The sequence below is a fragment of the Symphalangus syndactylus genome, chromosome 24 (genome assembly GCF_028878055.3).
Source record: "Symphalangus syndactylus isolate Jambi chromosome 24, NHGRI_mSymSyn1-v2.1_pri, whole genome shotgun sequence".
NCBI classification, from domain to species: Eukaryota; Metazoa; Chordata; class Mammalia; order Primates; family Hylobatidae; genus Symphalangus; species Symphalangus syndactylus.
Genome location: NC_072446.2, coordinates 37,187,554 through 37,200,224, shown reverse-complemented (window position 1 = coordinate 37,200,224; position 12,671 = coordinate 37,187,554). Strand labels below are relative to the sequence as shown.

Below are 12,671 nucleotides of genomic sequence, written 5' to 3'. Positions count from 1 at the left end.
AAGGCGGAGGTTACAGTGAGCCAAGATCGTGCCACTGCACTCCAGCCTGGGTGACAGAGCAAGGCTCTGTCTCAAAAAATAAAAATAAAAAATAAAAAAACAAGAATGACAGAGGCAGAGAAGTAGAAAGGGGGTGCTGGGACGAACTCAAGCAATTCTTGAATACCATGGGTGTGTGTGTCTGCTCCTTTTAGCAACTATAAGCTCCAGGGCACAGCCCATCTTATACATCTTTCATTTTCTGTCCCAAAGCTCAACACCATTCTGGGCATGAAGTCATTACTCAATAAAAACTAGGTGGATTTTTTTTTTTTTTTTCAAAGAGGACAACTTTGGAGAACGTCCAAAAAAAGAACCACAGGAATGATCAAAGGGATGAATAAAAGGTCCTAGTGGAAAGGTCAAAAGGAATTTAGGCTGTTTAGCTTGGAGAAAAGGCAACTGAAGAACTAAAGAGTAACTCAGAATAACAACACGAGCTGGAAGAAATCTCAGAGATATTCTGGTCCAACCTTTTCACTTCACAGATGAGGAAACTAAGACCAAGGGAGAGGTTGCAATTTGGTAAAGGTAATTTTAGGACAACTTTTTTTTTTTTTTTTTTAGTTTCATTTCATACAGTGAGGAGAAAATTCTCAAGTAACAGGAAAATAAATAGCAACAAAAATAGCAATTGCAACTTACTGAAGATCTCCTGTATGCCTAGTACCTACCTACATGCTTGGTGTTTTACTTATGTTATCTACGGAGTCTCGCTGTCGCCCAGGCTGGAACGCAGTGGCATGATCTCGGCTCACTACAACCTCCACCTCCTGGGTTCAAGCAACTCTCCTGCCTCAGCCTCCCAAATAGCTAGGATTACAGACGTGTGCCACCACGCCAGCTAATTTTTGTATTTTTTTAGTAGAGACAGGGTTTGATCATGTTGGCCAGGCTGGTCTCAAACTCCTGACCTCAAGTGATCAGCCCACCTTCGCCTCCCAAAGTGCTGGTATTACAGGCATGAGCCACCACACCTGCCCTCCTCTTTTGTTTTGTTTTTTTTTTTTTTTTTTTTGGAGATAGGGTCTTGCTCTGTCACCCAGGCTGGAGTACAGTGGTGTGGTCATGGGTCACTGCAACCTTGACCCCCCAGACTCAAGGGATCCTCCTGCCTCAGCCTCCTGAGGACCTGGGAACACAGAGATCCAGCTATTCTGGATTTTTTGTAGAGATAGGGTCTTGCTATGTTACTCAGGCTGGTCTCAAATTCCTGGCCTCAAACAATCCTCCCACCTTGGCCTCCAAAAGTGCTGAGATTACAAGCATGAGCCACTGTGCCCGGCCTATTTTTTCCTATTTTAGAAATTAGAACACAAAGGCTCAAAGAAGTAAAGTTCACTAAAGACTAGAATATATACTCAAAGCTATGTTCTGTCCCCTATATCAAGCTGCCTTCAAAAGTCTGAGTAGAGTTCAACAACACAGGCTCACGCACACTTAATACCCAGATCTTGATTTCTAAATACTGCTCTCCAATAGAAGGAATTGGGGCTGGGTGCGGTGGCTCATGCCTGTAATCCCAATACTTTGGGAGGCCGAGGCGGGAGGATCACCTGAGGTCAGGAGTTCAAGGCTAACCTGGCCAACATGGTGAAACTATGTTTACTAAAAAACATAAAAATTAGCTGGGCGTGGTGTGTGCGCCTGTAGTCCCCAGCTACTCGGGAGGCTGAGGCAGGACAGCCACTTGAACCTGGGAGGTGAAGGCTGCAGTGAGCCAAGATCGCACCACTGCACTCCCACCTGGGCAACAGAACGAGACTCCATCTAAAAAAAAAAAAAAAATCAGGACTCCTTGGAGAAATGTTTGAATCTAGGGCCAGAGCAAAGAAAATACGACATGAACCTGAAACATCTTGTGGTGCCAGCAATTAAGAGAGTATTCAAAAAATGATGGGGGGCATGTAGAAAGGTGTTCCCAATAGCCCAAGCTGGGACAATCTAATCAACAAAATAACTAATTGGAAAATGAATTATAAGCCGGGTGCAGTGGCTCACACCTGTAATCCCAGCACTTTGGGAGACCGAGGCACATGGATCACAAGGTCAAGAGAGGAAGACCATCCTGGCCAACATGGTGAAACCCCATCTCTACTAAAAATACAAAAATTAGCTGGGCATGGTAGCTCGCACCTGTAATCCAAGCTATTCAGGAGGCTGAGCCAGGAGAATTGCTTGAACCCGGGAGGTGGAGGTTGCAGTGAGCCAAGATCTCGCCACTGCACTCCAGCCTGAGTGACAGAGCGAGACTCCATCTCAAAAAAAAAAAAAAAAAAAGAAAAGAAAAGAAAAGAAAATGAATTATAACTCAGAAGAAAATAAACATCCATGAGCTCGTACTGGTATAAATAAATAATTGAATAAATAAATAAATGGGGAAGAAGTGACAGCTCTTTCTTACAATAGAGTTCCAGTTAATAAATGTAGGAATGATGGAAATAAAAAATCATTAGATAAACACCACAGTAATGATCACTGCAGTGAAGAACCATGAATGCAATTATCATATAATCCATCAATCCTAATTCTGGGTATATATCCAAAAGAATTCAAAGCAGGATCTCTAAGATATTTGTACACTCACATTCACTGCAGCATTATTCACAATAGCCAAGAGACAGAAGAAACCCAAATGTCCGTTGATCCAAATGGATAAAGAAAATATACAATAGAAGACTATGCAGCCTTAAAAAAAGAAGGAAATCCTGTCATGTGCTACAACATAGATGAACCTTGAGGACATTATGCTAAGTGAAATAAGCATACGCCAGTTATAAAAGAACAAAAACTATATGAGTCCACTCACATGAAGTATCCTAAACTAGTCAAAATCATAGAAACAAAGCCGGGGGTGATGGCTCATGCCTGTAATCCCAGTGCTTTCGGAGGCTGAGGTGGGCAGATCACTCGAGGTCAGGAGTTTGAGACCAGCCTGGCCAACATGGTGAAACCCCATCTCTACGAAAAATACAAAAATTAGCCAGGTGTGGTGGTGAGCACCTGTAATCCCAGCTACTCAGGAGGCTGAGGCAGAAATGCTTGAACCTGGGAGGCGGAGGTTGCAGTGAGCTGAGATTGCACTACTGCACTCCAGCCTGGGCAACAGAGTGAAACTCCGTCTCAAAAAAAAAAAAAAATCCCTTCCTCCCTTCCTCTCTTTCTCTCTTTCTCTCTTTCTTTCTTCCTTCTTTTCCCTCTCTGGCCGAGGCTGCAATCTACTCGGCTTGCTGCTGCCCGCGCCGCAGACTGCCTGGCTCTGCCGGCGCGCCCCACCGCTGCCTGCCTTTTCTCCTTTCGCTGCAGGCACGCGTTCGCCATCTTGGCCACGCTGGTCGCCAGCTCCTCACGCCGAGTGCTCTGCCCGCCTCAGCCTCCCGAGCTACTGGAACTACAGACGGAGTCTCGCTCACCCAGTGCTCGGTGTTGCCCAGGCTAGAGTGCGGTGGCGTGGTCTGGCCTCACGGCAGCCTCCGCCCCCCAGTCGCCTGCCTTGGCCTACCAGGGTGCTGGGATTGCAGCCCCTGCCCGGCCGCCGCCCCATCTGGGAGGTGGGGAGCGCCTCTGCCCGGCCGCCCCGTCTGGGAAGTGAGGAGCGCCTCTGCCCGGCCGCCCACCGTCTGGGAAGTGAGGAGCGCCTCTGCCCGGCCGCCCACCGTCTGGGAAGTGAGGAGCGCCTCTGCCCGGCCGCCCACCGTCTGGGAAGTGAGGAGCGCCTCTGCCCGGCCGCCCACCGTCTGGGAAGTGAGGAGCGCCTCTGCCCGGCCGCCCACCGTCTGGGAGGTGAGGAGCGCCTCTGCCCGGCCGCCCCGTCCGGGAGGTGAGGAGCGCCTCTGCCCGGCCGCCCCGTCCGGGAGGAAGTGAGGAGCGCCTCTGCCCGGCCGCCCCGTCCGGGAAGAAGTGAGGAGCGCCTCTGCCCGGCCGCCCCGTCCCGGAAGAAGTGAGGAGCGCCTCTGCCCGACCGCCCCGTCCGGGAAGAAGTGAGGAGCGCCTCTGCCCGGCCGCCCCGTCTGGGAACTGAGGAGCGCCTCTGCCCGGCCACCCACCGTCTGGGAAGTGAGGAGCGCCTCTGCCCGGCCACCCACCGTCTGGGAAGTGAGGAGCGCCTCTGCCCGGCCACCCACCGTCTGGGAAGTGAGGAGCGCCTCTGCCCGGCCACCCACCGTCTGGGAAGTGAGGAGCGCCTCTGCCCGGCCACCCACCGTCTGGGAAGTGAGGAGCGCCTCTGCCCGGCCACCCACCGTCTGGGAAGTGAGGAGCGCCTCTGCCCGGCCACCCACCGTCTGGGAAGTGAGGAGCGCCTCTGCCCGGCCACCCACCGTCTGGGAAGTGAGGAGCGCCTCTGCCCGGCCACCCACCGTCTGGGAAGTGAGGAGCGCCTCTGCCCGGCCACCCACCGTCTGGGAAGTGAGGAGCGCCTCTGCCCGGCCACCCACCGTCTGGGAAGTGAGGAGCGCCTCTGCCCGGCCACCCACCGTCTGGGAAGTGAGGAGCGCCTCTGCCCGGCCACCCACCGTCTGGGAAGTGAGGAGCGCCTCTGCCCGGCCACCCACCGTCTGGGAAGTGAGAAGCGCCTCTGCCCGGCCGCCCCGTCTGGGAAGTGAGGAGCGCCTCTGCCCGGCCACCCATCGTCTGGGAAGTGAGGAGCGCCTCTGCCCGGCCTCCCATCGTCTGGGAGGTGAGGAGCGCCTCTGCCCGGCCACCCATCGTCTGGGAAGTGAGGAGCGCCTCTGCCCGGCCTCCCATCGTCTGGGAGGTGAGGAGCGCCTCTGCCCGGCCGCCCCATCCGGGAGGAAGTGAGGAGCGCCTCTGCCCAGCCGCCCCGTCCGGGAAGAAGTGAGGAGCGCCTCTGCCCGGCCGCCCCGTCCGGGAAGAAGTGAGGAGCGCCTCTGCCCGGCCGCCCCGTCCGGGAAGAAGTGAGGAGCGCCTCTGCCCGGCCGCCTCGTCCGGGAAGAAGTGAGGAGCGCCTCTGCCCGGCCGCCCTGTCTGGGAAGTGAGGAGCGCCTCTGCCCGGCCGCCCCGTCCGGGAAGAAGTGAGGAGCGCCTCTGCCCGGCCGCCCCGTCCGGGAAGAAGTGAGGAGCGCCTCTGCCCGGCCGCCCCGTCCGGGAAGAAGTGAGGAGCGCCTCTGCCCGGCCGCCCCGTCCGGGAAGAAGTGAGGAGCGCCTCTGCCCGGCCGCCCCGTCCGGGAAGAAGTGAGGAGCGCCTCTGCCCGGCCGCCCCGTCCGGGAAGAAGTGAGGAGCGCCTCTGCCCGGCCGCCCCGTCCGGGAAGAAGTGAGGAGCGCCTCTGCCCGGCCGCCCCGTCCGGGAAGAAGTGAGGAGCGCCTCTGCCTGGCCGCCCCGTCCGGGAAGAAGTGAGGAGCGCCTCTGCCCGGCCACCCATCGTCTGGGAGGTGAGGAGCGCCTCTGCCCGGCCACCCATCGTCTGGGAGGTGAGGAGCGCCTCTGCCCGGCCACCCATCGTCTGGGAAGTGAGGAGCGCCTCTGCCCGGCTGCCCCATCTGGGAAGTGAGGAGCGCCTCTGCCCGGCCACCTATCGCCTGGGAAGAAGTGAGGAGCGTCTCTGCCTGGCCGCTCCGTCTGGGAAGTGAGGAGTTCCTCTGCCCGGCCGCCCTGTGTCTGGGTAGAAGTGAGGAGCTCCTCTGCCTGGCCGCTCCGTCTGGGAGGTCTACCACGGAGGCCAGAAGCAATGTGGGGGCTGGACGTGGTGGCTCACGCCTGTGGTCCCGGCACTCTGGGGGGCGAGGCGGGTTGATCACTTTGGGCTAGGGGTTCGAGACCAGTCTGGCCAACTTGGCGAAACATGAAGAATACAACAGACAAATCAACCAACCAACTCAGTGACAACAAAACAGGTCTACCCTGGAGTCATACTCTAATTTTTTCTATTTTCTTCCCTTTCTGATCCTTTATCCCACTTTCTTTTTCTTCCTCTTCCTTCTCCCTCTTCTTTGTCAAATAGAGGATTGAGTTATTATCACTGATCCATATAAAGTCCCTCTCTCATTTATTTTAACTCCCACCCCCCATTTCTATTCCCCGACTTCCCATGTGCAACCTTCCTAATATGTTTGATACGCATCTTTTTGCTTGTATGTATTTTTAGAAAATGTTTATTGTTTTTGTATGCAAAAATTAATAAAAAAAAAAATAAAAAATAACCAGCCCAAATCCCATCATCCATTGTCCAGTATACTTTGTCAAATTCTATAGTTGTGCTTTTCATGGCTGCTAGCAATCTTGAGTAAACCCTGGTGTCAGCTTAGAATTACTAAGTGCTGTGGTGTTTCTAAGTGAGATTGAGGGATATCCAAGAATAAACCTTGTTATTTAAGTGAAAAAAAAAAAAAAAAAAAAAAAAAAATCATAGAAACAGAAAGTAGAAAAGCAGGGTGGGGAGAGAATTAGTGTTTGGCATAGAGTTTTGCAAGATAAAAATGTTTATAGAGATCTGTTGCAAAACAATGTGAATATACTTAAATTAACATTACTGAACTGTACATTTATAATGGTTATGACAATAAATTTAATGTTAACATATCATTAAAAAAACCACCAATGACTGCTAAAATTAGTAAGCAAAAGTATAATGTGAAATGGGTATCTGCACAGTCTCCAAGTATCTCCTGACAAGATACTTACTAATTACAAAGGGAAAATACTAACTTTAGAGTTCAGGAACCTGACAAACACCAATTTAACCAAGTGGCCAAAGTTTTAAGACCTACTAGCATTATGTATCCCCTGATATGATGCACTGAGAAGGGAATAACATCATTTTTGCCAAAAATGCATAACCTCAATCTCATTATAAGAAAACATTAGAAAGGCCGGGCTTTCTATATTATAGGTGGTAGCTCACACCTATAATCCCAGAACTTTGAGAGGCCGAGGTGGGCGGATCACCTCGGATCAGGAGTTCCAGACCAGCCTGGCCAATGTGGCAAAACCCCTTCTCTACTAAAAATACAAAAAGTAGCTGGGTGTGGTGGCGGGCACCTCTAATCCCAGTTACTCGGGAGGCTGAGGCAAGACAATCACTTGAACAGGAGGCAGAGGTTGCAGTGAGCCAAGATCGTGCCACTGCACTCTAGCATGGGTGACAGAGCAAGACTCTGTCTCAAAAAAATGAATAAAAAATAAAATAAAATAAAATAAAGAAAAAAGAAAAGAAAATATTACACAAACTCAAATTGAGAAACATTCTACAAATAACTGACTAGTACTCCAAAAGTGTCTAAATCTTGAGAAGAAAAAGAATAAGAAAATGTGACCAGACAGTGGCTCACGCCTATATTCCCAGCACTTGGGGAGGCCCAGAGGGGTGGATCACTTGAGGTCAGGAGTTTGAGACCAGCCTGTTCATCAAATGGTGAAACCCCGTCTCTACTAAAAATACAAAAATCAGCCAGGTGTCGTGGCACACACTTGTAATCCCAGCTACTTGGGAGGCTGAGGTGGGAGGATCACTTGAACCCAGGAGGTGGAGGTTGCAGTGAGTAAGATAGTGCCACTGCCAAGATAGTGTCATCCAGCCTGGACGACAGAGTGGGACTCTGTCTTCAAAAAAAAAAAATGAAAATGTAACAGATTGGAGATGACTAAGAATATATGACAACTGGATTTGTTATCGCAGACCAAAAAAGGACATTCACGAGAAAAAAAAAACTTGACAGAATTGGAACAAATAGACTAATTAATAGTATTTCAATGTTAATTTCCTGGTTTCAGTAATTGCACCATGGTTATGTAAGAGGTTAACATTAGGGGAAGCCAGATGAAGGCTATTTGGGAATGCTACTACTTTTACAACTCTTACATAAGTCTAAAATTATTTCAAAATTTAAGAAATATTTTTAAGTAGACACAACTTCAAGAGGCTAATTAAGACAAAGCTGAAAGTATGTCTCTAGCTCTTTGAAAACAATAATAGGATTATAGCACTGGACATTATCTTACAGATACCTGATACTACCACTCATCGAAGGAAGGATTCCTTTATGTCAGGCCCTTGACATACATTCATCCTACCACTGCCTGAATATTTCCAGTAAGAGTAAATTTGCTATGTGAAAACGCAGCCCACACATCCCATTATGCACAATTCTAATTAACAAAACTCTTTCTCATTCTGAGCCAAATCTTCCTCCCTGTGAGACATGTACCTGAGGATGCCATTCTGAAGCAGAAGTTTCCAACCAGGGGACCTCAAAGATAGGAAGATACTCCAGTAAGTTACAGTCGATACGACAAAACATCCAGTTGATTTACAATGACTAAAATTACACCTGGTCAGCATGAGATAAACCACCCCAAGTTATTTACATAAATGCTTTGCTATAATGTTGTCCCAGAGCCTAATACAGTACCCGGTACTTATCAGGTGCTCAAGAAACGTTTACTGACCCAAAGAGTAGGGCACAAGTCAGGGATTCATATAATGAGTTATTTTCCCCTACCATCTACACACATACAAATAACAAATGCTATTAAAAATTTGTACAAAAAGTAACAGAACACAGCTCCAGCTCTGAAAAGAAATACCTGCATAACTACCCAAAGTAGATGCCTCTTCTGCACAGGCATATTCTCCATTCATTCAACATACACTTAGTGACTACTCTGTGCCAGGCATAGTGAAAAGACCAGGAAATACAAGAAAAAAACAAGATGTCCTCAGAAGGGCAGGGCTTACACATTAATTGGAGGGAATTTTTAAGTAGATTATATATGTTACATAAATTATATAATATATATAATTACATGTAGCATATTTTTAATTGCATCAAATATGAAAAAGAAAGTTAATGACTACAGATAAAAATCACAAATTGGTAAGAAAACTGAGTTCCCAATAGATGAATGGAGAAATGCCATAAGCATACAATTTTCACAAACTGAAAAACTACTGATCAACACAGAAAAAATACATAACCCTGAGAGCTAAACAAAGAAATACAAAGTAAAACAAGGTAACACTGGCCGGGCACGGTGGCTCACGCTTGTAATTCCAGCACTTTGGGAGGCCGAGGCGGGCGGATCACGAGGTCAGGAGATCGAGACCACGTTGAAATGCCGTCTCTACTAAAAATACAAAAAATTAGCCGGGCGTGGTGGCGGGCGCCTGTAGTCCCAGCTACTCGGAGAGGCTGAGGCAGGAGAATGGCGTGAACCCGGGAGGCGGAGCTTGCAGCGAGCTGAGATTGCGCCACTGCACTCCAGCCTGGGCGACAGAGCGAGACTCCGTCTCAAAACAAAAACAAAACAAAACAAAAAAAAGGTAACATTTCCTACCCAATTTATTTAAGTTAAAAAAAATTCAACTTGAGAGAGCTAATGATGAAAAACTACTTATATATACATTGCTGGTGGCAGCATAAATTAAAACAAACTTTTGAAGAAGCAAACTGTTCATACTCTGACCCAAGGTATGCCTTCCTAGGAATTTAATAAGTAATTAAAAGTAAGAAAAAAATATGTGCTAAGACAATGGTAAGAAAATTAAAGCTTATAATGGCAAAAAAAAAAGGAAATGATTTTCATATCAAAGGCTAAGTAAATAAAATATCATATGGTCATTAAATTTTTAATTACAAAGTCTATCAAAACAATATGAATAATGTCCACTCTAATAAGTGAAAAGATACCAGAATATAAACTTCTGTGGACATTTGTTAGGGTACTTCAGGAATAAAATTACATATACATATACACACACACACACACACACACAAACACACACACACACACAGAGGCTGAAAAAGAACCAGCAGAGATGAAAATACTGACGTTTTCAGATTTGAAGTTGTAGGTGATTTTTATTTCCCTTATTACTAAATTATTTGTATATTAACAAAAATCAGGAAGGGAGAAAACCCCTCACACAAGGTCCAAGGTAAACTACATTATAATGATTAGGTGGTCAACGGTAAATGAATACCTCAAATAATTGTTTCTTGGATTTTATATTCATATAAAGGAAAAAGAAATAATTATCACGCCCTAATAAAAGTAGCACAAGATGGCTACAAAAAGAAAACTGAAAAAGGTTAACTCAGAGATGAATATCTGGAAAAATTCCCTAACAGTAAAAATCATCAGACTGTAGCATGGTATCCTAGGCTAAGTTCCACTGCTAGAGTATTTAGAAGCAACGCCCTAGACACCATACTTTAGGAATCAGTCCTAAGCTGGCACCACAGAGACCCGGAGTGGTCTCATGAGGTTTTTCCATCACACAATTTGGTTGCCTAATCTATAAATGTATGACATTTGCACATAAACACTAAGGTTTTCATACTAAGAAAAAGAACAACAAATCTTACCTGGGAAGTGCCAGGCAGAGCCCTGTCCCCCTGTCCTTGGGTAGGAGACACAGGTATCAATCGGCTGCATACTGGAACCCACTGAGAAATGCTAGTCTGGTTCCTCTAAAGAAAGAAAAAAATAATCTGTCAGGAATCTAAATCATACTCCCTACATGGAAGGCAAAGAGTGCACCTGTGACACTGTAATATGATTAGAAATATATATTTGGTCTTCATCTCTAGTTCCTGGCACAGAGCTCCTAAAACCCTTGGAATTTCTGAGTGATGGGGGTGTAACTCATAATAAGCCCCTTTCAACCATACCTGAGTTTATGCTAATGAGGTGATTCATGCAGGATGGAGGCTGGTTGCCAGAGGAACCAACCACAGGAGTAGAGGGTTGGAACTCAGCCCCAACTCCTCACGGCATCCCCACCTCCAGGAGAGGAGAGGGATTAGAGACTGAGCCAATCACCGGCACCCAGTGATTTAATCAATCATGCCAACAATAAGCCTCCACAAAAATTCTAAATGACAGGGTTCAGAGAACTTCCGGTAAAGATGAAACACTCTTTTTTTCTATACTCAACACTCCACTTCTGACACCAAATGTGCAGGGGCAAGGGGTCTCCATACCAAGCAATTCTCTAGTTCTCTGCAGACACCAACTGGGTGTCCTACAATTTAACTTAATTCTTACACTAACTGCCTGGAGTTAGCAGAGACCTCACAGCGCCATCCAACAGGACTGTCCCCCACTTCAGACTCCCATCACAAGTAGTGGGTCCCCAGGTTACTCACACTTTTGTCCAACTTGTCCATACATTGGGGGTTCCCACAGCTGCCTCCTCAGATTCAATAATTTGCTAGCATGGCTCAACTCGGGGAGGCACTTCACTTACGTTTATCAGTTTATTATAACGGATACACCTCGAGAACAGCCAAATAGAAGCGATACAAAAGACAAGGTATGGGGTAGGAGCTTGCTCTCCGGGTGTGCCACCCTCCCTACACTTTGATATGTTTACTAACCTAGAAGCTCTCCAAACCCAAGGATTTCTATGGAGGCTTCATTACGTAGACATGATTGATTATCACTAACCATTGGTCATCAGCTCAATCTCCAGCTCCTCTCCCCTTCCAAAAGTCAGGGAGGAGTGGGAGAAACTACGAGTTCCAACCTTCTACACACATATTTATTCCTCTAGCAACTAGCCTCTACCCTCCAAGAGTCACCTTATTAACATAAACTCACTGCCGGGCATAGAGGCTCATGCCTTCACTCCTATTATCTCAGCACTTTTGAGAGGCTGAAGCAGGATTACTTGAAGCCAGGAGGTGGAAACCAGCCTGGGCAGCAACGCGAGACCCCCAGCTATACAAAAAAAAAAAAAACCCATAAATTCATGTATGGTTGAAAGGGGCTTATTATAAATAACAAAAGACACTCCCCTCACCCCAATCACTTTGCAAGGGTTTCAAGAGCTCTGTGCCAGAAACCAGGGATAAAGACCAAATATATATTTCTTCTCTCACAATATTATATCTGGGTTGCAGCCACAGGCCAGGAGGGTGGCACACTAATTCCACAGGGACAGAAGCGACTACACTCAGGACCATTCCAGATCTGGCCTTTAGTACCTAAGTTTAGAAGTCCTGCCAGAATGGGGTATCACATGAATGAAGAACTTCCAAAACGGGACCAAGACCAAGCCTCCACATGCTCATTTCTCCAAGGATAAGATATACCACTGCCTACTACTGGTTCCACAGACTAAAATAATTCTGGTAATAGGTGACTCAAGCAGTGGGCATGGGCTCCCTCTGGGAAGAGAAACAAAATAAGCAGACTTCTGGCATTTTATGATTAGATTATAATTCAAATTACAGTTTGCGATGTCTTTTTTTTTTTGAGGCTGAGTCTGGCTCTGTCACCCAGGCTGGAATGCAGGGGCATGATCCCGGCTCATTGCAATCTCCACCTCCTGGGTTCAAGCGATTCTTATGCCTCAGACTCCCGAATGGCTGGGACTACAAGCATGAGCCACCACATCGGGCTAATTTCTGTATTTTTAGCAGAGACAAGGTTTCACCATGTTGACCAGACTGGTTTCAAACTTCTGACCTTAAGTGATCTACCTACCTCGGACTCCCAAAGTGCTGGGATTACAGATGTGAGCCACTGTGCCTGTGCCTGGCCTCTTTTTTTTTTTTTTTTTTTTTTTTAGCGACACGGTCTCACTACATTCCCCAGGCTGGAATCCAGTGCCTAGTCATGGTGCTAACATTGCACACACTACAGCCTCAAATGCCTGATGCCTGGGCT

The 12,671-nt window shown here is 47.4% G+C and overlaps 1 protein-coding gene across 7 annotated transcripts in view; it reads right to left on the bottom strand.

The window, feature by feature from the left end:
- UQCC1 (ubiquinol-cytochrome c reductase complex assembly factor 1) overlaps window positions 1–12,671 on the bottom strand; it is a 117,971-nt gene that overhangs the window by 89,899 nt on the left and 15,401 nt on the right. For 5 of the 7 annotated variants that reach the window (XM_055266675.2, XM_055266677.1, XM_055266679.1 and 2 more), the window contains one exon: window positions 10,364–10,468. In XM_055266675.2, the coding sequence (XP_055122650.1) occupies window positions 10,364–10,468 (105 nt within the window). Of the gene's footprint in view, window positions 1–8,203; window positions 8,246–10,363; window positions 10,469–12,671 lie in introns of all 7 variants that reach the window. The other 2 variants (XM_055266674.1, XM_063633798.1) reach the window with 1 other exon arrangement.